The 26,296-nt window shown below is 35.9% G+C and overlaps 2 protein-coding genes across 3 annotated transcripts in view; one reads left to right on the top strand and one right to left on the bottom strand.

The window, feature by feature from the left end:
* Window positions 1-13,442: 13,442 nt before the first annotated feature.
* LOC108979352 (17.8 kDa class I heat shock protein-like) lies at window positions 13,443-14,324 on the bottom strand. Its single transcript, XM_018950013.2, has one exon. It carries the CDS (start codon window positions 14,096-14,098, stop codon window positions 13,604-13,606), a length of 495 nt encoding a protein of 164 aa, XP_018805558.1. The 5' UTR covers window positions 14,099-14,324; the 3' UTR covers window positions 13,443-13,603.
* Window positions 14,325-18,026: 3,702 nt separating this feature from the next.
* LOC108979354 (nuclear-pore anchor-like) overlaps window positions 18,027-26,296 on the top strand; it is a 62,901-nt gene continuing 54,631 nt past the window's right edge. For both annotated transcript variants that reach the window (XM_018950018.2, XM_018950016.2), the window contains exons 1-6: window positions 18,027-18,476; window positions 18,614-18,760; window positions 18,875-18,973; window positions 20,661-20,789; window positions 20,919-21,011; window positions 21,103-21,168. In XM_018950018.2, the coding sequence (XP_018805563.2) occupies window positions 18,171-18,476; window positions 18,614-18,760; window positions 18,875-18,973; window positions 20,661-20,789; window positions 20,919-21,011; window positions 21,103-21,168 (840 nt within the window). In that variant the 5' untranslated portion in view covers window positions 18,027-18,170. The remainder of the gene's footprint in view (window positions 18,477-18,613; window positions 18,761-18,874; window positions 18,974-20,660; window positions 20,790-20,918; window positions 21,012-21,102; window positions 21,169-26,296) is intronic.

The following is a 26,296-nucleotide window of genomic DNA, read 5'->3' as shown; positions in this document are numbered from 1 at the left end:
TTGATTGGGAAGGCCAAAACAACCTCTGCCTCTACCATGGCCTTGTGAATTATTGTTGAAGGAGGATTTTCCACTGTTGGAGTTGGTTTTATTTCAATTGTGATAGTTTTTTGCAACTAAATTTGCTGATGCAACTGTAAGATCATTGGCTAAATTTAGTTGTTCCAGCCTAGCTTCATGATAAAGAAGATGACTGAAGATATCATCCATGGTTCACATGAGTGGTAATGGTAATGATTCATAAGAGGAATCTGGTCCCGCCAATAAAAATGATATAATTTAAGAATCTTCAAGAGGTTTTCTAATAGTAGCAAGAATATCGCCCAAGAATTTTACCTTTGGAAAATAACCAGAGATGGATGAGTCACCTTTTTTTAGTGTAGATAGTTGATAACAGATGCGGATGATGCGAGCTTGAGATGTGGAGAGGAACATCTTTTCCAGTGAAAACCATACTACACGAAAGTAGTGTGTCCAACAATTTTGGCAAGAACACACTTAGATATAGAAGAAACCAACATATTGAGGATGACTTGATCATGATGATACCATTTTGTGTAGGCGGGATTGTCGGGCAACATAGTGGAACCATCAGTGGAAGAAGCCAATAGGAACTGAGGCGGAATAGGAAGGTTGCCATCAACATAGTCAAAAGTTTGTTGTCCACAAAGATTGGGTGTAATTTGTGCTCGCCATGGTAAATAGTTGTCATTATTTAGTTTAATGGAGACAAAAGAAGGGAGGGTAATGGGAGAGGCTGAGATAGTTGAGGAAGGTGGTGAAGAAGGAAAAGAAGAATGAAGGGTAAAGGCCATAGGGTTGGTTGTGGACATAAGTCAAAGTGCTCTTGTTATCATAAAGAGAAATAGTTTTTCACTATGAATTAATATTCTATGCACATTGAATATGCAGGAGAGTGCTTGTATTTATAGAGTACTTTGTTACAAAGGATAATGATTACATGTTATCCGCTGATTTATCAAGTGGTTACAATAGGATTTGTATCACTTGGGAGTTTATGCTTGAGTTTGTTACATTTAATAGGTTGCTTATCAGGAGATTGACTTCCAGCTTTATCTTCTACATCCGAGATATGTGCATCTTGATCTTCATATTCTACATGGGACAAGTAGTGATTTCACAAAAAAGTTCTTAGACCTGTGACATTGAAGTAAACAAGATTAGATGCACATTTGCATTCTTCCTCAACTTCAAGTAATAGATATTGAGGGAGGGATCAAGCAGCTTTCTAGTTCCAAGCTATAGAGCCTATTTAGAAATGGACCCCAAGTAGATCTACCAACTGTGGGTGCCCCAAATAGAGTGATTAAGGCCCCGTTTGGATGTCAAATAGAGCCTAAATCAAGTACATCCAAACCTTTAGCTATGATAAATCCAATCAAAATAGTAAGAACTTCATGGCTATGAGGGACCATTTCGGCTTCTTTTATTATAGAAATTCTGCTGTCTTTGCAACTAAATGGGACTTTGTTTTAAATCACGTGAATAGTATGTGGTATAAAGATATTCAAATAAAATTATTCTATTTAATTTAATATTTTTTTAGATATCTAAAATAAATAGTTAGGTTTTGGTGGTGAAGAATCGATCCAAGACTGAGGCCACCTATGCTAACTAAACGGGTCGACTAATTGTAAGAGTGTCAACAATATTATATAAATGATTTCTCCACCATTTATTGTGCACTTATGATCTATGTCCGATGGATAAGTTTTAAGATAAATGATTTAGCTATAAAGATTTCATAAAAGTAAATCCAGAAATTAACGTTATTTGGTATGGTACATTATATTGTAAAGTTATTTTTATTGTAAAATGGATCTAATGTATCATATAAAATCATGTCAGTTTGTGGGTTTACTTTTGTGTGATCTCTTTTTGGCTGTATATCTTCTCTAATTTTATATTGGAGAATGTCAAATTCGAAACACTCGTCTCATTTTTATATTATTATAATGAGATGGTATTGTCTACCAATTTTTTTAATTTACTTTTAAAAAGTATAAGAGATGATTCATGAGTAATAAAAAATACTACCTCATTTACATAATAAAATGAAAAGAAGATAAGCGTATAGTATAACATTACCTTTTAAAAATCAACAATTCAATCTAACAAACCTTAACCTAATTACATTTTTCAAAACGATGTTTCTAAATTAATTCAGATGAAGAGAAATATTAAGACAAGATGCTTCAAATAACGTGATTTGATGTAATACATTAGATCTATTTTGTAATAAAAAAATATTTTTAATTGAATATATCAAATCAAGACACGTAAGTTTATATAACAAATTTTTGTAATTTTCATGGTATACCCAACCTTCAAATCAAGATTTGCGTCCTAAAATTCGAACGTTAATAAAGTATCATTCGAACGTTAATCTGATGCTGAAGGATTCACGAGAGAAATTCCCACCACTATTTCAGGAGGTCCCGAAAATCCTAGGCACAGTCTGAACGTGACTTGTCACTGGTATTACTATAGTATCATATATAGTATTAGTATAGTATCATATATAGTATTGGTATCATATATGGTATCGTATAGAGTATTAGTATAGTATTAGTATATACTATACACTAATATTATATATAGTATTAATATATATAGCATTATATATATAGTATCATATATAGTATAATATATCATATATTATAGTATTAGTCTATAGGTACCGTTTGAACGTGCAAATTATGCATTCGAATGGTACATTGTATAGAACACCAGTCGACCGTTTCACTTTATTGTTCAAATAGGTGTTCGAACAGTATAACACATATAAACAATACCTGGCTTTCGATTGATCGCATTCTAATCTCTAAACGAACTCACACCATCAATAAAATGCTCCTCGTGCATTTTGACCATCGTTGTCACCGCCATCGTCAAAGATGACTTCTAGTCAAGAGGTACACTACTTATGAACATTTAATGGGTTGATTTCATACTATTTTAAATGTTTTTTGATAGAAAATAGGAAAATCAATAATTTTCATCGATGGACACAGTAGATGGCGGAAAAACACAAGATTGTGATGCCTTTATGCACATTCCGACCTAGTATGTGTATTATTTGTGGGTAAACTGAAAGGAATCAGTTGATTCCTTTCGTTTTAATGGCCACCAAGTTTACTCAATCATTACTGAGTTCGATTCAAAAACCGTTCTAACAATGACTTTGCTGTTGGAACGGCAGGAACCCACTCCTCGAACGGTTAATCAATTGTTCAAACATTTGTTAACCATTGCGTTCGAACTGTATAGAATGACATTCGAACTGTTTGCTCCGTTCAAGAATGTTTGAACGATTATTTAACCATTTGAACACTTTATCGTCCATCGAACGGTATAACACAAAGCAGTTTGTAATTGTTTCAATTAGCATATAATTTAGTACTTAAGGTTTATGTCTCATATTTTATAACTAATTTTCTTTATTTTATTTTTTAAATTTCAGGTTGACAATGTCTTATAGGGGGTGGAAGCGTGGCAGACCATGGCAACCCTCCATCGAAACAGTTTGAGAGAGGACTATTTTATTGGAGCGTCAGGTAAAGATCTTTGACTTTCAGGATCTTATCTAGGAGGGTCGTTCCTTGACAATAGTCTTCATTGAGCGTGATTGGATACTAATCCTCAACCAAAAGGGCGCAGCATGAGACCTCGTTTCCTATATCGACATCGTCTCAAAGTTTTATAGAGAGATCAGTAGTGCCAGCCAAGATAAGGGAGGGGTATACACGATCTTAGTTCGGGGAGCCCCAGTTACACTTTCAGCGGACATGCTCACTGATTTCATTCGTATCCCACGATGCCGCACTGCATATCCGAACGTGGTGCCCAAAGAGTCTTCAGCTATGGATGATAAGGAGATGGCTGATAAGGAGATGGCTGAGGACGAGGGCTCTGAGTGAGAAAGTTGGCATGGATTGAGCGAAATTTATGATGTGGGGTGCTTATCGACCTAGTGGGTTATATATTCACTAGGATTCAATCAAAAGCCTAGTACATTACGACAAATATACTGCCATTTGGAATCTTGATCACACAATTTCTACTACATGCTAAGGTCTTGCCAGATATTGCAGAGCGTGTCCGAGAGCCAATTGGATCGATCAACTCCTCCACCCTATTACAAGTACGGGATGTAACACTCCGACCCCGAGGGTCCGGAGAGTTAACTCATAAAACCTGATAATCAACTCTAACAAGGCTAGAGTACTTCCAAATTCAAGAATTTATCCATTTTTCCAAACCTCAAATCGAACGTATATACTTCAATTAAATAAATCAAATAAACTCATCTATCCAATATTCAATCCAACAACCCAAATAAAATCAACTTTCTTCATGTCTCAAATAACAACTAGAAATAATATAACATTAACATAAGTATCCATAAACCGTCTAAATCCATTGAAGCAAACTTAAGAAAGATAATTAACCTCCAACACCAACACTAATATCATGAGATACCCAACAACAAATCAATGCTAATCTTCTCCATAGACTCTAATACTGATCTTCAGCTGAGCCATCGATGTCATCTGAAATATTATGAAGATTAACGGGGTGAGTTATCAACAACTCAGTAAGCAGAGAGCATATACTAGCATGTAAACATGAGCATTTATAACATTTGATAAGCCGAACAAAACATTTACTTTCAGAATGCAGAAACAAAACTTGTACAAAAACATTAGAGCGAAATTTTCAGAAAAATAAACTTATTCCAAAAATAGAATCCGTTGGCATTTCTAAACTGAAACATTATAATCTTATCTTCATTTAATATCACATCGGGACAATACCATGTTTAACTCCCGTGGTAGGGTTATAAACCACTATTATACCCGTGGCTGGGTCATATTCCATGTTTCACCCCCGTGGTAGGGTTATAAACCACCATTATACCCGTGGCTGGGCCATTTTCCATGTTTCACCCCCGTGGTAGGGTTATAAACCACCATTATACCCGTGGCTGGGCCGTATACCATGTTTCACCCCCGTGGTAGGGTTATAAACCACCATTATACCCGTGGCTGGGCCTTAACAGAAACAGAACGGATTTCATCGAAAATCCGATTACAATCATATACAGAATCAGAACTTCATGCCAAGATTTTCAGATGACACATCATATCAAAACAAAACACTGAAAGGCTTCAGATCATTTCACATGTTCGAGATAAACATAAACAAAATATTCTCATTTGTTCATAACAAAACTTTTAGAATTCCTTATTCGTTCTTTTACATAGTTCAAAAACAAAGTGCACAAAACTAGCTCATGTCTACACCAGTCATGACAGAAAACACTTTCTCTTATATTGAATTTATGCATATGCAGAATAAACATCTGAGGTTGTTTTCAGATCATTTCTTTTCAAAAAACAAACACGTTTATTTTCAAAGTCAACCTCATTTTATTTCTTTTAAGCAAAACTAGTATATGAACCCCGCTTACCTGGACTTCTTAGCTTTTCAGAAATTTCTTCAAAAAATGTTGAGTCGACTAATAATCGTCACCTATAAAAAAAAAATAATCACACAATTTTCGTAAGTTTTCAACCAATTACGGATTTCCATATTTAAGCCTAAGCTTCTAAAATAATCTATCTTAATTTCTCAAAACTTAAAAATCCTCATAATCCCAAAGTATATCATTACTTCATAAAATCACCAATATCCACCACAACCCACGTCATACACAAAATACCAATATTTAAACCCGAACAGCCAACAAATCTCATAGTCTAAACTAATCATACTAACAACTCCAATCACAAATCCATCCGACCCCCGTACTCCTCGGACTCAGTCCGGCATGACAAACAAATACAGTGAAATGCGTTAGTGCAAAAATACATTAAATTCACAAGAATTCTTTGGAGAAATACTTACATTGCTATATAATGATTTCCGAAGGATCATGAAACTGCAAGAAGTGGCGGCTCAGCAACGTAACAGTGTAAAATACACTGGCCGTGGGTCTCAAAAACCCACTTTTCAACGGGGACAAACCAAGACCCAAAATTGATAGGGTAGGGCCTAGAGAGGTCGGTGAAGCCAATGGTGGTGGTGGTTTGCCGTGGGTGGCGGCGCAAGGGGTGTTTTAGGCCAAAAATGCACAAATCGGAAATGGACTTGGTCGGGCTTCACCGGTGACGGATCGGAGCCGGGGTTGGGTCCATTGGGTAGCTGGGAGGTCGAGGATGATGTGGTGAAGAGATGGTGGCCGGAGGTGGCGCGACGGCGGCGCAGCGGCGCAAGGAATGCCGCGACTTCGTGTGGTGCGTGGAGGCTAACGGCGGCGCGGCTGGGGCTGGAAATCGGAGAGGGAGGTCGCCGGCCGGTGGGGAGCACGATGGGGTGGGCGGTGTCGCACACGACGGTGCGACGGCGGCGGGCTGGGTGAGGAACGGTTGCACGGCGTGAGAGAGAGAGAGAGAGAGAGACGTCCGCGCGGGAAGCAGGGGGGAGAAAAAGAAAAAGAAAGAAAGGAAAAAAAAAAGAAAAGAAGAAAAAGAAAAGAGGAAAGAGAAAATGTAGAGAAAGAAATAAGGTCCAATCCTTAAATCTTGGGTCACAAAAAAAAGATCCAACGGAAACGATTTTAAAACAGCAAGTAAAATAAAATAATTCAAACGTAATGATTAAAATGAAAATAAATAATTAAACCCCACAACAAGTTAATTTAATTTGAGAAGAAATTTAAACGCATAAAAATAATTAATTTAGAGAAAGCACTTCAAAAATAATTTTCACAAAATTAATATCATAAAAATAACACAACTAAAAATCCAACAATTTTAAAATGAGAATAAATTTTAAATTAATAACATATAATCTTTAAATAAAAAAAAAATACACTAAAATACGGGGTGTTACATCCTTCCCCCCTTAAAAAAATTTCGTCCTCGAAATTGGCAAGGTCAACATTAAGACTAAGACAGGAATAAGATTCAACTAAGAGCAGACTAAGAACATACCACCAAAATAGTCCGGCAAGGCCACTCTATAAGCAACAAACCCAACCTTCTCTACGATTCGAAAATGGCCAACATCAATCAACACCTATGCTACAACTTCTAAACCTCCATTGAATTCTATTTTTGGTAACCTAATAGCCACTTCCAAAGTTAACCATCAATAAACATTTCCATCATCCAGACCTATTATCTCAAAATCAACAAGAATTATATCCTAATTCCGCACCACCAAAAGTTTAATCTCTAATTCCTTAAGATCAGCATAAGGTTTGAATCCTTAAATATAACACAACATAATACCATTGAGTACGAGGTAGCTCAAAGCCTACTAACCAAAAAACTCTCACCACATTTGGTAGAAAATTCTTTATCTCCAAAACCATGAACTATTACACACTTTCCTCAAACTCACCAAGAATTAATTCCTGGATCTGCACCAACTATTATCCTTAAATCTGATATGGATCTAATCCCAAAACCTACCACTAAAACCTCGAATTAATAACAATTATTATCCAAACTGGACCAATACCTTCAATCCTCAAAGAAATAATCCCCTTAAAATTTCCTATATTAATAACTCAACTTCGATCAACCCCATTAATGGTCACAGATTAATCAGTCTCCAAAATAAATCAAGCTAACACTCCAAGCTTGCAGAATTAAAAATTTCAATCTCATTATAAATCAGTCCTTCAAATTGCAATTCTAAGATCTTAAATTATATAAGAATCAATTTCCGAAATCTGTAAGATCGATGAACTTATATCCAATAATAAAACAATTGACTCCCAAAGCTTTCAAAATCTAAACATTAAATGATAACAATCATTTCCTAAAATCTGCAAAACCTTAAACTTTTGGTGAAATTTCCGTAAGTCTATCTTTAAAGTTTGTTGAACTTACAATCTTCTATTCTAAAGCCTCGTGTCATACATCCATGAAATCGAAAATCTCAAATATCTTACTCCCCAAATAGATTACCCAGACTATGCCGTTCCTTTCAAACCTTGATATTATAAATGCACACCAAGTTGATAAAAGTTCAAGTTTACTCTGCTAAATATAACAAAAGCGTTCTCAGTCATACCATCATCCTGCCATAACTTAATCCTTAACCTGCTTTTCAGCTTCGAACGAAACGAACAAAACAAAATAAACTTAATAAATATAATAATATAATTTCAATTCAAATAAAATAAAATCAAACAAAACCAAATAAATTCAAGTTAAATAAAAATAATAATTTCCAATTAAACCTTTAAACTTTTCTGGTACTGCACACATGGTTTTACCCAATCTTAGTCATATCATTAATCAGCACATATAGTCATTCCTACCATCTAATATTGTAAACCCGACATCGCTCTAAACTCTCTTTCGTCTTTAGAAATCTAACCTCAAAAATCTAAACCTTAAATTAATCTTATAAAGATTATCTCCTACAGTCCACCAAGTAAGCTTGTCGGATCTAAAATCCCTAAACCTCAAAATCTCGAAACTCAATCATAAAGTCTGTAAAATCTAAACCTCCAATATCCACATAATCATCTCTTATTCTTTAAAATTCTACACCTCAAATCTGAAGTTTCTTCTTAAACCCACAGATATCTAAACCTCCAAGGTTTATAGTATGCAGAATCTCTAACCTGTCTCTGATACCATCTGTAACACCCCGACCCCGAGGGTCCGGAGAGTTAACTCATAAAACCTGATAATCAACTCTATCAAGGCTAGAGTACTTCCAAATTCAAGAATTTATCCATTTTTCCAAACCTCAAATCGAACGTATATACTTCAATTAAATAAATCAAATAAACTCATCTATCCAATATTCAATCCAACAACCCAAATAAAATCAACTCTTATTCATGTCTCAAATAACAACTAGAAATAATATAACATTAACATAAGTATCCATAAACCGTCTAAATCCATTGAAGCAAACTTAAGAAAGATAATTAACCTCCAACACCAACACTAATATCATGAGATACCCAACAACAAATCAATGCTAATCTTCTCCATAGACTCTAATACTGATCTTCAGCTGAGCCATCGATGTCATCTGAAATATTATGAAGATTAACGGGGTGAGTTATCAACAACTCAGTAAGCAGAGAGCATATACTAGCATGTAAACATGAGCATTTATAACATTTGATAAGCCGAACAGAACATTTACTTTCAGAATGTAGAAACAAAACTTGTACAAAAAATATTAGAGCGAAATTTTCAGAAAAATGAACTTATTCCAAAAATAGAATCCGTTGACATTTCTAAACTGAAACATTATAATCTTATCTTCATTTAATATCACATCGGGACAATACCATGTTTAACCCCCGTGGTAGGGTTATAAACCACCATTATACCCGTGGCTGGGCCATATTCCATGTTTCACCCCCGTGGTAGGGTTATAAACCACCATTATACCCGTGGTTGAGCCGTATACCATGTTTCACCCCCATAGTAGGGTTATAAACCACCATTATACCCGTGGCTGGGCCTTAACAGAAACAGAACGGATTTCATCGAAAATCCGATTACAATCATATACAGAATCAGAACTTCATGCCAAGATTTTCAGATGACACATCATATCAAAACAAAACACTGAAAGGCTTCAGATCATTTCACATGTTCGAGATAAACATAAACAAAATATTCTCATTTGTTCATAACAAAACTTTTAGAATTCCTTATTCGTTCTTTTACATAGTTCAAAAACAAAGTGCACAAAACTAGCTCATGTCTACACCAGTCATGACAGAAAACACTTTCTCTTATATTGAATTTATGCATATGCAGAATAAACATCTGAGGTTGTTTTCAGATCATTTCTTTTCAAAAAACAAACACGTTTATTTTCAAAGTCAACCTCATTTTATTTCTTTTAAGCAAAACTAGTATATGAACCCTGCTTACCTGGACTTCTTAGCTTTTCAGAAATATCTTCAAAAAATATTGAGTCGACTAATAATCGTCACCTATAAAAAAAAATAATCACACAATTTTCGTAAGTTTTCAACCAATTACGGATTTCCATATTTAAGCCTAAGCTTCTAAAATAATCTATCTTAATTTCTCAAAACTTAAAAATCCTCATAATCCCAAAGTATATCATTACTTCATAAAATCATCAATATCCACCACAACCCACGTCATACACAAAATACCAATATTTAAACCCGAACAGCCAACAAATCTCATAGTCTAAACTAATCATACTAACAACTCCAATCACAAATCCATCCGACCCCCGTACTCCTCGGACTCAGTCCGGCATGACAAACAAATACAGTGAAATGCGTTAGTGCAAAAATACATTAAATTCACAAGAATTCTTTGGAGAAATACTTACATTGCTATATAATGATTTCCGAAGGATCATGAAACTGCAAGAAGTGGCGGCTCAGCAACGTAACAGTGTAAAATACACTGGCCGTGGGTCTCAAAAATCTACTTTTCAACGGGGACAAACCAAGACCCAAAATTGATAGGGTAGGGCCTAGAGAGGTCGGTGAAGCCAATGGTGGTGGTGGTTTGCCGTGGGTGGCGGCGCAATGGGTGTTTTAGGCCAAAAATGCACAAATCGGAAATGGACTTGGTCGGGCTTCACCGGTGACGGATCGGAGCCGGGGTTGGGTCCATTGGGTAGCTGGGAGGTCGAGGATGATGTGGTGAAGAGATGGTGGCCGGAGGTGGCGCGACGGCGGCGCAACGGCGCAAGGAATGCCGCGACTTCGTGTGATGCGTGGAGGCTAACGGCGGCGCGGCTGGGGCTGGAAACGATTTTAAAACAGCAAGTAAAATAAAATAATTCAAACGTAATGATTAAAATGAAAATAAATAATTAAACCCCACAACAAGTTAATTTAATTTGAGAAGAAATTTAAACGCATAAAAATAATTAATTTAGAGAAAGCACTTCAAAAATAATTTTCACAAAATTAAAATCATAAAAATAACACAACTAAAAATCCAACAATTTTAAAATGAGAATAAATTTTAAATTAATAACAGATAATCTTTAAATAAATAAAAAAATACACTAAAATACGGGGTGTTGCACGGGACACCCATGACTTTGTCTTCTTGCTCCTATTCCAGAGCCAGTCGATACTCAGGAAGATGCACACCCGAGAGATCATGGAGTATCGGCCAGTGAGACATCCACACAGAAGGCATCACGCACTACTAATCATGAGGAGATTACAGATATAGTGCGTGAAGAGATCCATGAACAACATCAAAGGTGATTGATGCTGTGCGTACAGAGATATGAAGTGCCATCTCTGACTTACATATAGAGATTAATGCTAGCATCTCTAACTTACTTACAGAGATTGATATCATCTCTATGACTCAGGTCACGATTAGTACTCGGTTAACATAGCTAGAGACACGCCTAGCTAGAGTTGAGGATGTGGTTAGAGAGTTGGCTCAGTAGTAGGCTATATTTTTATTTACATTTTGTTTTGTATGGACAATATTTTGTATTTTATAAAATTAATTTAATTATGAATTCTCTTTTTCTTTTCTACATTAATTATTGATTTCTATTATATATATATTCTTTAATTGCTAATTTTTTTATAAGTTAAATATTTCTCCATAATTAAGTAACAAATTGTAAAAATTCTATCATCGTTCGAACATAACATATAACCATTCGAACGTTTCTCCATTCTCGCCAGATATTTTTGCAATAAATTTCCGTTCGAACACTTTTTTTATTTTTTTTTATTTTTATGTTCTAACATTGATTAACCTAGTCGTTCAAATGGTACAGTAAATTGTTTGAATGGTAAGTCAATGTCTTGCTAAATTTAGTGAATTAACCCATCAATTTTTCGTTCGATCATATATAATATCCGTTTGAATATTTATTTTATTATGTTTGAAAATATTTTTGCAATTAATATCCGTTCGAACATTGATTAACTTTGACATTCAAACGGTGTTATCTGTTGTTTGAACGGTAAGTCAATGTTCTGTTAAATTTAGTCACTTAACATGCCAAATTCTCATTCGACCTTATATATTATCCATTCGAATGCTTATTTTAATATGTTCGAACGTATTTGTAAATGTTCGAACGGTTGTTTTATTAGGAAAAAAATTTATCATCCCACATATACGTTTCGAACAAAATATTTATTTCTTTCGTCGGTTTTTAGGGATTGACTTTCATCCCTATAACTCATTTTTTGAGACGATTTTCATTTTAAATCTTTCCAAAATCTTAGCTTTGTTGTCGTGTCCATTAAGTGTATTTTTTCCACAAACTGATGATGGATAAAGGATATTTCAAGTGTATTAGTTGTGCACAAATAATCTCTATTTATTGACCATAAAGCACTTAGTAAGGGGCATAACTATTGATAAGTGACACAACATTTTAATTAAATTATAATATTATCTCTTAACACTTCTTCAACCATCACCTCCACGAGAATCATCACCATAAAAAAAATGTCATTCTAAAATATATACCGTTTAAAGATCACATGATTTAGAATTACAGCATGATTATGATTAGGTATTTTTATGCCTGGCAAAAGTATGATTTAGGCTTCTTCTTTTTTTCCTTTTCTTTGGGCAGCATGATTCGAATTAGTTTTTGTGGTACCTTGTTGGCACTAGCTCGTGCAAGGTTGCGTTGGCCAGGGAATGAGCTTATGCAAAGTCTATTAGTGCCTTTGCTAGAGGACAAGTTCAACCAAAATCTTTTGGTGCCTTATCAAATTATTTACAAAAAGAATGATAGTTTGGATGCTTAAAAAGTTAAAATCTTGCCCATTTTGGAGTTGTGAGAATATGTGCTAGCAGAATGCCTTCAATATATATATATATATATATATATATATATATATATATATATATATAATTTAATCTTAATTTTGGAAGGACTGAGACAGTCTAATAGCCCATATTTATGACTGTTTATTCGAATTTCAATCCAAAAATCTAGATATAGCAGAACCAGAACTCAAATTTTAAATTCTCAAGCTGGAATCCGTATCAGAGTACTCGAGCTGAAACCCAAGTTGATTTTTTTTTTTTTTTTTTTTGAAATGTTTTGATGTTTGTTTTCTTCGTAACATTTTCCAACAAAGGACGCCATCATAGTGCAGGCGCACACCCTCTAATTGTCAATCAAGATGCATGCATGTTTGTCGAAAGATGGTAGTGGGAAAATAACATACGGGCGATCTTGTTCAGGCCTTAATTTATCATCCGGTATTATCGCAACTCGAATTCCGGCCTTAATTTATCCCATTTTCCGAATTTCGAACTCAACTTGAAAAAAAAAATCCGACCAATATGAGCAGTCCTACCTACATTTTAGTGGTGCCTCTTAATTGTATTGCTTTTCACTTGTTTTTCTTCGTTTTCAGGACAGAGGGAGAGCTATCATAAGAGATAACAGCAACTTTATATGTAAATATGTATGTATACACTTCGTAATCTCACTTTCAGTAGAAAAATATACAATTCGAACACAAACAGAACTTAATAAATCGTAACCCAGAAAAGGAAAAATAGAAAACAGATTATCTATATCACACACCAAATTATCAAGCTTTGCAGCAAACAAAACGAGCAAGTACTCCTTTTGGAGCATTTCCTTCATCTCCAGAAATCTCAACCGCCTTCTGCTTTTTATCCTTCTTTTTTGTCTCGTCTTTAGGCACAGTTACAACGAGCAGCCCATCACTCATCGAAGCCTTAATCTCATCAACCTTTGCATTCTCTGGCAAACGGAACTCTCTCGCAAAGTTGCCGCTACTTCTCTCTTTGCAGTGCCACTTGTAAAAGGTCTTCTCGTCCTCGCCCGCAACATCTTTCCTCTCCGCACTTATACGAACCACTCTGTCTTCATGCACTTCGAGCTTCACCTCCTCTTTTGTAAGGCCCGGAAGATCAATCTCAAATATGTGTGCGTGAGGGGTTTCCTTCCAGTCCATTTGGGTGTTCCCAGATCCAAGGATATTTTCCGAGTTTTCGAAGAAGAATCCTCGGAAAGGATCGGAAAAGCTTCGCTGATCAAAGAGGGATTGAAACAGGGACATGATCTTTAGCTGTTGGATAGGAACGGAAATTGAATCTGAATGTAATTATTGGGACAGAGAGAGAGAGAGACAGATAGATTTTTCTTGTTTGTTTGCTAATGGTTCTGGGTAGTTGATGAACGTAAGAGGTAGGTGTACATGTATATATATTGGATTGAAGAGAAGGGGAGAGTAGGTTCATGAAGCTTCTGGAGCGGAGCTGGGTAGAATCTTCGCCACTCACTTTTGCCTAAAAGAAGAATGTTGAAGAATGTTCGGATGATCATTTTATTTCACCATGCTTTTGGAATTTATTTAGGAAAAGTAGTGAGAGTGGAAGTCAATGTTGAGAGGAAGTCGCTGGAGTCTTCTCGGAACATGTTCACGGAAATCTTCGAAATAATTTTAAGTTTGTTTCGGCGTGAACGAGATTTAAAATTAAAAATTGAATAAAATATTATTAAAATATATTATTTTAATATTATTTTTATTTTTAAATTATAAAAATTTAAAAAATTATAATAATTAAATTAGATTAGATTAGATAAATTAAGATTAATAATAAAAACATGGCATAAATAGCCATACTTTCAGATTTTTCTCCTTTTTATATTATTTTATTTTAAAAATTGAAAAAATTGAATTATTTTTTATATTTTGTTTAAAAGTTTAGAAAAGTTATAATGATTAGATTCTGATTAGTTGAAAAGGTTGAAAATCTAAAATTGAAACGTGTTTTTATTTGAATGTATTTGATCTCATCCATCTCAACATCCAAATCATTTCACTACTATTCACAAACTATATTATTACTAATTACAGTTTTATCATCTCATATCATCTCAACATTCAAATAAAACTTAAGTAAGTGATTTTTTACTAACTAGCTAGTCTAAAGATGTTTATGAACATGATTTTCTTGGAAATAGCTTGCTAACATTTACAGTTATATAAGATTCTATATTGTCATGCTAAAAGGCCCATAATGGCCATCCAAGCCCAGTACAAGGGTGAAGTCTCGTCAAGAGGGAAGAAAGATAGGAGTAGAGAAGTGAGAGGATAAAAGGTTGAGAAAAGATAGTGTGTCGGGAGAAAAATAAGAGATGTGACATAAATGAGGGAGAGATGTGGTATAAAGGAAGGGATAAGACCGAATGAGAAATGGGACTTTTTGTAACACCCCACTTCTCTACCCCATTAGATTAACTCTTACATTATCCCTAGATTTTAGAAGGTTAGCTCATATATTTAGAAGAATACTGACTTCTGCTAGGCAAGTTTGGTTCAATTTCTTTCCTCGAGCTTTTATTTAAGTTTCCTTTTTTTGATCATCCATTTCTAGCATTTATTAGCCATACTTGCATTTTTATTGAGCCTTAGTACATGTCATTTTGTGTGATGACATGTCAAACCCTAAAATTGTTTCGTTTGACAACCATGTGTACTTTGTGTGCAATGGACCAAAATACTGTTAGCTCGATATTTTCTTCAAGCACAATTCTGTTTTTAGTCCTGTGAATTATCTGTAAAAATTTCCTTGAGATTGATTTGGAAAAAAAAATCCTAGCCAAAACCTTAAATATTTTCAAAATACCGATTTTTGCCCTTGGGAATTTCAACCAACCCTTTTTATTTGATTCTTTCCTTTTTCTTCCTCTATTTGTTTTAATTTCAATCACCTCTCCACCGCCCAATCACCACCATTCAATCACCTTAGATGACACTTGAGTATGCCTTACATAGCCACTAGAAGCCAAGGGAAAAAGACAAGAATAAGACGAAATTGTAAACCCTTGTGGAAACCCTAAATTGCCAGTCATTAAGGGTTGAACCCTAGCATCAATTGCATCATCTTTCTCTCTCATCACCCTGCACGACAACTCTCTCTCTCTCTTCCCCTTTGGCTAATTTTTCCCCTACACCTAAGGCATCATCATAAACCTACAAGGAGGAGAGCCATCATGAACCACCACCCAATGAGGAAGTACCTAAGCCAACGCCACTTTCACTTCTTGGGCTATATAAATCCATCCTCGCCTCACTTCTTCCTCACTCCACTTCATTTCCTCTCTTCTCTCTTAAGTATTCTTGAGTGTTCTTGTGAGTTTTTGGAGTTTAAGTGGAAAAGTTTCAAGGGCTCCAATCTTTGTGAGTATTCCCTCTCTTGATCTTAGTTTCCTTGTTAATCTATGTTTCGAAGTGTTAGTAGTCATTTTTAGCATGAGTAGCCGAGTTTGCATATTTAGGATAGGGTTGAGATCAAATGCATTTTTGAGGAAATTAGTTATGGCATAATTATTTATGGTATAGTTTGGTCATAAGATTATTTATAGAGGTTTAGATCAAGATGAGAAACATGCCATAACTAGTTTGAATTCTATCTTGTGTTTATCATCAAGCATGCACGCTAGACTTTGGCATGACTCGAGTATTTAGAAATAGAAAAGCCTTCTGATTGGGATAAAAGGAATGCATGATAATTAGCGTGTCATCGGTGATAGGATCATGTCATACATCATTGAGATTTAGTTAGCATTTGAGGATTTCATTAGCTATGATTAAGTGTTGGGATGAACTTGCTCAAACTGAAGATTTAAGTACGTCCTTGAGAATTCTAGTGAGCACGTTCCTTGGAGGTTTTGCCTTGCATGCATCATTAGTGAGTTCAATAAGGCATCAACTAGAGTGCATGTCATGCATTTCATGAGATAGGTTATGGATTATTAAATTGCATGCATCATTTAGATATCTAAGGGCATTTTCATAATTTTTCTTCCATGCCAATATTTATTTTCCTTAAGTTAGTTAGATTCTAACTTAGCATAATTTATTTCACAATCAGAACTTCACTTACAGCTTCAATAGCCTGTATGTTGGCCTCTAACTTACACTTTGATGATTATTGATAAATACCGCATTCATTTTATAACTGTCATTTTGAGCATTAAATGTCATATCTTATGTTCCATTTTTTCCGCACACAACTATCATTTTTTAATTGTGCCACATGCATGCATATCATGAAAAATTATTTTATCACGATCTCAAATGTTAGGATGGGAAAGTATCTTGGTAGAACTCATCTGTCTACTCTGAAGTGATTAAATATAAAGTGGCAACCCCTAGATTAACGAAGAACAGCTAACAGGTTTCGAATGAGTTCTTTTTAAAGAATGCCGGAATGAAGTTTTATGTTGCAACACCTAATGCTGGTGAAGTTATTTTTTGTTTTCTTACTCAAAATTCTTGTCGTGTTAAATTCTGACATATTTTATGATTCTATTTATCTGTGTGTTTTTAACGAAGTGTTATGATTTTGGATATTACACTCATTGTTTTTAATTTCGTATCGTACCGGCCGGTACGGTCGAAATTTTTCGTTTCGGCCGTCCGGCAGGTACAGGTACTAGATATATACCGTACCGGCCAAAATACCGGCCGTATCGGCCGGTATCGGCCGTATCGGCCGGTATCGGCCGTTTCGGCCTAAATTTCGGCCTGTGTTTTTTTTTTTCATTTTTTCAAACTACAAGTTTATTTTTTGACCCCCAATTTTAGATTAGACTATTTATAATTTATATGTATGTATGTATTTATATATAATTTATTCATATATAAACTATTATTTTAGAATATAATTGTTATATATATTTATATATATAATTTATTCATATATCGACTATCTCGAAACGGTACACGAAACGGTACCGGTACTGAAATATTTCGTTCCAGTGTCTTGACCGGTACGCCATCCGGTACGGTATTCAAAACATTGATTACACTACCTCATTATTAAGTTACTTGCAGGAGAAGGGTTTACATAATCTAACAAAATAAAAAACTGAGCCTGGCCCATGGGCAAGTTCAAGTCCAAGTGAAAGAAAGAACAGACTGATCCACCGACTCCCTCAAAAGGAGGTGAAAAGGAGAGAGGACTTTTATAGGGCTTTTCTTTTATTGCGTCTCTCCTCCTTCCCTTCAAATTCTCTTCATTTCCCTCACTTTCTCACTTCACAATTCACATACATCCCCGATTATCGTCTCTTCCTCTCTCGCCGATCGTTGCAATTGGGTAGGGTTTTGATTTCAGAAAATGCCTCTCTTCCTCTCGGAGGAAGAGTTCTCGCGCTGCGCGAACGACGCTTTTGCGGTGGCGGAGAAGGCCGACGCGTTCATCAGCCAGCTGTATAAGGAGCTCGAGACCGTGAGGGCTCAGGCTGATGCCTCCGCCATCACCGCCGAGCAGACCTGCTCGCTCCTCGAGCAGAAGTACCTCTCCCTCTCCGCCGAATTCTCGAAGCTCGAGTCGGACAACGCACAGCTTCACTCCTCCCTCGATCATCACCTCTCCGACCTGGCCCAAGTCCAGGCCCAAAAGCATCAACTTCATTTGCAATCTGTAAGAATACCTTTAACTAGTCGTATCTATTGGATTGTAATTTCTTTTTTCTATATGGGTTTCTTCCTATGTGCGTGGGTGCCTACAAATGTGTTGTTTATGTTTGGATGACAAAATAGGGATCTGAAATTTTGTAGATTGGCAAGGATGGCGAGATAGAGAGATTGACAACGGAGGTGTCAGAGTTGCATAAGTCGAAAAGGCAGCTGATAGAGTTGGTGGAGCAGAAGGATTTGGAGATAAGCGAGAAGAATGCCACGTTTAAGAGCTATCTTGATAAGATTGTGAGTTGTAGACCTCCTTTTCCTTTTACAAATATGTTGGTTGGATTTTTGTAGGTTAAAAGCTAAACAATTACTTTTACCTTGTTTCATTTTTTTTGTATGATCATTCTCAAGGTCAACTTATCCGACACTGCCGCGCAAAGGGAGTCCCGTGTGAGTGAAATTGAGGCTGAGTTGTCGCGTGCTCAGGCTACATGTTCTCGTCTTTCACAGGTATCTACGGTGGTGTAATGTTGTATAGCTCTATCTTCTCCCTGGGCCGTCCTTAGATTGTCTTTTATTATTGTACGTCCCTATCTGTTGTGAATGTTTCTTTATTATATCTTTAATACTTTGCAATGCCCAAATTTGATGATTAGAATTGGGGGCCTAATTTGAAATGGGGTGCCCTTGAATACTGACGCGTGGGTTTCCATAAGATGTAATTCTGCAATTTCACACCTAGCCTATGGAGCAATTGTCATGAGTCTTATTTTAACTAGAATTATGAAGTACTAGAATCTTGTATGTACATAAATGGGATTAGGAAATCCGCTTATATTATGAAAAAAGCTGTGACTAGGTACCTGTTGATAGTTGTAACATGTTCTATTTATTGCTTCTCAAAAATCATGTTAGATTGTCGTTTTTGAACTCTATAAGTATTCAAAATTTCATGAATCTGATGAGATGACACTTCCACTGATGAACATCTTAGATGATTGTTATGGTTTCATTTAAGGCTGTTCAACAACACATAACTTCGACTAGAGAAGCAGCTTTTTTTATTGAGCTTTAGTGTAATAGGTTTGTCATTTATGATTTTATTTTATGATTTTATTTGGAATTAGTTGATTATTCATTCAGTCTTTGGGGGAAGTGACACGAGCTTGTTAACTCCACAATAATTCCATTATCCATCACGATGCTCTGCTCAAAACTCTTAAGCATATTTAGGAAAATGGCCCGAACAAAATTCTTAAAAAGAAAAAGGTTAGTAGAACAAAATAAGATTTTCTCTTTCATTTCTATGCTTTTTGTGTCCTGTTCGACTCGTGATAGAAAATTTACATTACAGGGCTTGTTTAATGTTGCTTAATACAATGTGATACAAAAGGAGAAGAAACAAAGGAAAAGGAGAATAGTATTTAGTTCACCCTTCAACTAATCTCTTCAACAAAGTTTGTTCTCCATTGTCTAGTCTTTGAAACACTGGATAAATATAGATAGTGCTGCATTTTCGATAAGGCCGCAATAAACGCGGTTGTTCAAGGAAGGGTAATACTAACTTGAATAAAAACAACTCATGGTTTTGTAATGTCTTCTGGACTGATGCTCTGCCTTTTTCCTTGTAAAGTTCTTGTTACACATAAAAAATTCATGGTTTTGTAATGGACTACCTAGAAGCAGAACCTGTTATGTCTAGCATTTTTCCTCGCCTGGTAATGGCATTTTCTTACCATAAAGATAGAAGAGAATCAAGGAACTTGAAAAAGTAGAATTGGCAAAATGCTTGTATATGTTTTTCATGGTTCTAATGATGTGGATGAGTGAGTACCAATAACAAGTATGTTTAACATGTTCTAACCTTACAAATTTAGCAATTTGTCCTCATTACTTGGACCTAGGGCCCCCAATAAAAGGTATAATCAATCTGGTAAATGGGTCTTCTTTGTCATCAAAGTTATTCTCTTAAGATGTCTGGTGGCTAAAACTAACTGTGACCCTTCATAAAAAGAATGGTTAATTTTTTTTCTAATTTTAAAGGACTCAGACATGTTTGCTTTTAATATGCATTCTGTTCTTATCGTATGTTTATGCTAGGTTCTGGCTTTGAGTACCTAATTTTACCCTCTCTTCTATCTATTATTGCTTTCTTTCATGGTTTATTTGGACCATATCTGTGTTTGGATTTGAGCAGGAGAAAGAACTTATTGAGAGGCATAATGTCTGGCTGAATGATGAGTTGACTGACAAAGTTGATAATCTCACTGAGCAACGTAGAAAATATAATGATCTTGAGGCTGATATGTCCGCTAAGCTTGCAGATGTAAGAATGCTTTTACAAGTTGCATTTTATTAGCTAAGCTTTATTATAATATAATTTTTGTTTTAATTTATTCATAAAAAAAATAATATTATTGTTGTGCCAAATTTGAATTTTCTCTTAATGCTTTAGATCGAGAGGCAATCCAATGACTGCTCTAGTTCATTACAATGGAACAAGGAAAGAGTGAGGGAGCTAGAAACAAAACTAACATCGTTGCAAGAGGTGTGTTATGTTCTTTTCGACCTTCGAAATTGCTTTGCGTGTCATTAATTTTGTGGCAAGTGCCTTATAGGTATTTCTATGACACGTGTAGGAACTGTGTTCATCTAAACTTACTGCTGCTGCCAATGAAGACCGATTATCTGCTGAACTCTCAACAGTAAGTTTTAACATAAGTCTTAGCAAATTAAAAGAGATAGTGATAATTTTTTTTGCCATCTTACTCCCATTTTCATAGTTTTTTGGGCCATGCACAATTTCTGAATAGTATTGAATAAATAATCTTATTAATAGATTCTTTATGAGGAGTTTGATTTGTCATTGTTTGAACAACCTCAGTTAATCATATTTTATATAACCAAAGCCATCCTCGTTTGAAAAAAGAGCAAGTGCTGGAATGAATCTGGAATTTAATAAAAACAATTCATATATTGCCTGTGTTTGTTGTATAAATATTATGCTAGTGGTACTATTATTGTTGCTTTGTAGTGGTGGTCCCTTTTATACTGTATACATACATTTTTTTATGTTTATGCTATGTTAGCTTCTTTAGGAAAGCAGCCCATCTTATCCAAAAAAAAAAAAGGGAAAGTAGCCCATCTTAGGTAGGGGAAGGGTATGGGCTAGAATATGCAATCAGTAACTTGGTATTTTTTTGGGCAACCCAGAATATCAAGGGTTGAAGAGTATTGCAATTAGGTTTTGTACAGATTGTTGCTGCCAAAAGTGAGCTTAAGTGCAAAGCTCCAAGGCTGAAACCTAAGGTTTAAGAAGCAAGATGATAATATATTTAGCCTGCAGCTCAGTTCATTAGAGTATTTTACAGTATGAAAATCTAGTAATTCATAAATTTAGGAAATTTTAGTCAAACACCCCTGTGCTATAGGGTACTTAAGTTTAAGATCCTATAACTTATTATTTTTTTGTTTTTTTGAGAAATTGTGGTATGAGTTATTTAGGAAGAGGACCCTCTTAATTTTTTTTTCGTCTATCAAAGTTAATCAAAAACATGTGGCAGCTTCATAGATTGCCATGTGTCCACCTTTAATTCTTTTCTTAAGTAATTAAGTTAAACGTTTCTGTGGGAAAAATGAATCAATTGTATTATTATCAATTGGAGCCTTTACACAGACTATATGTACCATTACATGGCTGATTTACAGAGCTAATTACAAGGAAATAAAATAGGAAACTTTCGTTCCTAAAACAGATTTCTATATCAGTGGGATTCCTTAATGGTTATCCCCTAATCCTAGGAAAGTCAAAGACACAAATATATAGGTTTCCTAATATACCAAAGATTGAGGGAATCAATTATCTATTTTCCAACACTCCCCCTCAAGCTGGTAAATATACATCCTTCATTCCCAGCTTGAAGATAATCCTTGGAATGCTGCACTACTAAGCCCTTTTGTGAGTACATCCGCGAGTTGGCCATTAGTTGACACATCTGGGGTACAAATTAATCCGCTATCCAACTTTTCTTTTATGAAGTGTCTATCCACTTCAATGTGCTTTGTTTTATCATGTTGAACAGGATTGTGAGCAATGTTGATGGCTGACTTGTTGTCACAAAATAATTTCATTGGTCCTTCCCATCTGATTCTAAGGTCTTCCAGAATTATCTTGAGCCATAGTAATTCACACACTCCTTGAGCCATTGCCCTAAATTCTGCCTCCGCACTTGATCTAGCTACCACATTCTGCTTCTTACTCCTCCAAGTCACAAGATTGCCTCTAAGGAAAGTGCAATAACCTATAGTAGACCTCCTATCAACTGGTGAGCCTGCATAATCAGCATCGGTGTATGCTTCAAGAATCAATCCGGTGTTTCTTCTAAATAGAATTCCCTTGCCAGGATTGGCCTTTAGGTAATGTAGTACACGGTACATTGCCTGTAGTTGAACTTCTCTCGGGCTATGCATAAATTGGCTAACCACACTCACGGCATATGCAATGTTTGGCTGTGTGTGAGCAAGATATATAAGTTTTCCTACCAGTTTCTGGTACATTTCCTTGTCTACAGCTGAATCTTCATTTGCCTCTCCAAGTTTGTGGTTTGGTTCGATTGTTGTGGAAACGGGTCTACATGCCAACTTTCCTGTCTCCCTTAGAAGATCAGTTACATATTTCTGTTGTGAAATAAAGATGCCTCTTTGGAATGAGCTACTTCAATTCCCAGAAAATACTTTATTCTTCCAAGTTCTTTTATCTCAAATTCTCTGACAAGACACCTTCTCAAGGCTTCCTTCTCCTTCTCATCATTTTCTGTCACAATTATGTCATTAACATATACCAAAAGAGCTGTGACTCCCCCTACATCTGAGTGCTTAACAAAGAGTGTATGATCTCCTTGACTTTGTCTGTATCCAGTGGCAAGCATTACTTTGGTAAACCTTCCAAACCAAGCCCTTGGTGATTGTTTAAGACCATAAAGTGCTTTCTTCAATCTACACACTTTATTACTTTTCAAATTTCCCTTGAAGCCCGGAGGAACATCCATGTATATTTCTTCCTACAACTCACCATGAAGAAAGGCATTTTTTACATCGAATTGCTCCAAGTACTAGTCAAAGTTAGAAGCTAGTGATAGCAACACTCTTACCGTACTCATCTTAGCCACTGGAGCAAATGTTTTTTGATAGTCAACCCCATAGGTCTGCGTGTATCCTTTTGCCACTAGTCTAGCCTTGTATCTCTCCAAGGAACCATCTGACTTGTACTTCACTGTAAACACCCACTTGCATCCCGCAACTTTCTTCCCGGGTGGTAAATCCACAATTTTCCATGTCTGATTTTTTCTTAGTTCCTGCATCTCTTCATTCATAGCATTTCTCCAATTCTCATCAGATAATGCCTCATATAAGGTATTAGGAATAGGAATGGTATTTATGCTGACTAGAAAACTCCTATGTGATTGTGAGAATTTTCTAAATGACACAAACTTAGATAAAGGGTACAATGGGTGTTTAGTGCATTCTCTTGTGCCTTTCCTAATAGCAATAGGAAGATCATGAGCTGATGGAGGAGACATATCGGGACTTACCTCATTCTCAAGATCTGGAGTTGAAGTTGGAATTTGCTCAGGATTAGGGTCCGGATCTCTTTGTCTTGAGTAAACCTGCACAAATCTTCTAGAGTCACGAAATTCATCATTCTATGTCACAGTTTGAGATGGTTCAGCAGGTATGGAAGTGGATTGGACAGATTCATGGGTTGTGGAAGTGGATTGGACAGATTCAGGGGCTGAGTTTGAGGTTTGAGGAATTGAAGGATTCGATGGTAACTAAGTAAAAACAAATCTTTGTCTTTATCTTCAATGAATGACAAGGGCTCCCCCTGAAGATAAGGCTGAGTAAAGTATGATTTTTGCTCCTCAAAGGTGACATCAATAGAAACAAAGAACTTCTTGGTAGGTGGATGATGACACTTGTACCCCTTTTGGGTTGATGAATACCCTACAAAAATACACTTAACTGCTCTTGGATCCAGTTTTCCTCTTTGATGGCTATGAATATGAACAAAGGCCTTGCAACCAAAACTTCGTGGAATGAGATGATTTGTTATTCTTAGATCGGGATAAAAATGAGAAAGTATCTCCATTGGTGTTTTAAACCCTAGCACCCTTGATGGCAGTCGGTTGATGATATATGTAGCTGTGAGTACAGCCTCCCCCCAATAAGTTTTTGGAACATTTTGATGGAAAAGGAAGGCTCGGGTTGTGGCTAGCAAATGACCATTCTTCTTCTTAGCAATGCCATTTTGCTGTGGGTATTAATGCAAGAGGATTCATGGATAATACCTTCTTTATGGAAGTAAGGAGATAAGATATGATTGAAATAATCCCGTGCATTATCCGATCTAACTTTTTTTATTTTAACACCAAACTGGTTTTGAACCATGTTATGAAAATTTGGGAGCACACTGCTTACATCAGATTTGGTTTTGAGGAGAAAGATCCAAGAGACTCTAGTGCAATCATCGATAAAAGAGACAAACCATCGTGAACCTGGAACATTTGGAATTGTGGAGGGTCACCATATGTCACTATGAATCAAAGCAAATGGAACTGAACTTCTCTCATTACATATTGGAAAGGGTACACGTTTATGTTTTGCAAACTCGCATACATCACAGGAAAAAAGGTTCAGAATTCAGCCCTTTAAACAATGAAGGAAACATAGTTTTTAAAACTCCAAATGATGGGTGCCCTAGTCTAAAATGATGAAGCCAAATGCTGTCTCTATTGGATGATGATAACAGTGACAGAGATAATTTATTCCTGAAAATATTTGATATGCCTGATTCCTCAAGATGGTAGAGCCCGTCCTTCTCCCTAGCAAGTCCAATCCTCTTCCCCTAATCCCGGTCCTGAAATACACAGTAAGAGGGATAGAAAACCACATTGCAGTTAATATCTTGAGTTAGTTTTTGGATGGATACTAGGTTGGTGGATAATTTGGGGACATGAAGAACATTTTTTAGGATAAGAGATGGATTGACACGGATATCCCCTAGCAATGTTTTGAATACCGTACCGGATGGCGTACCGGTCAAGACACTGGAACGAAATATTTCGGTACCGGTACCGTTTCGTGTACCGTTTCGGGATAGTCGATATATGAATAAATTATATATATAAATATATATAACAATTATATTCTAAAATAATAGTTTATATATGAATAAATTATATATAAATACATACATACATATAAATTATAAATAGTCTAATCTAAATTGGGGGTCAAAAAATAAACTTGTAGTTTGAAAAAATGAAAAAAAAAAAAAAAAAAAACACAGGCCGAAATATCGGCCGGTACCGGCCGAAATATAGGCCGGTACAGGCCGAAATTTAGGCCGAAACGGCCGGTACCGGCCGAAACGGCCGGTATTTTGGCCGGTACGGTATATATCTAGTACCTGTACCGGCCGGACGGCCGAAACGAAAAATTTCGGCTGTACCGGCCGGTACGGTACGAAATTAAAAACAATGTCCCCTAGACCAGCTACTGTAGTGAGAGAACCATCAGCAACGGCTATTTTTCGATTGCTTGGACATGGGGTATAAGTGTTAAAATGTAGTGAAGAGTGAGTCATATGATCCGTGGCTCCTGAGTCAATAACCCATAGATTCCTAATAGGTTCATCTGAGGCATTTAATCCTTGAGAAATATAGAACTCACCTGAGAGTGCAAGAGAACATTCACTAGTAGGCTTCTCCAATGATCCCAAAAGTCCCCTGAATTTCTCAATCTCTTCCTTATTGAGCTCAACCAGATTTTGGG

The sequence above is a fragment of the Juglans regia genome, chromosome 6, assembly GCF_001411555.2.
Source record: "Juglans regia cultivar Chandler chromosome 6, Walnut 2.0, whole genome shotgun sequence".
Taxonomy (NCBI): Eukaryota; Viridiplantae; Streptophyta; class Magnoliopsida; order Fagales; family Juglandaceae; genus Juglans; species Juglans regia.
This window is presented reverse-complemented; position numbering and strand designations above follow the sequence as displayed.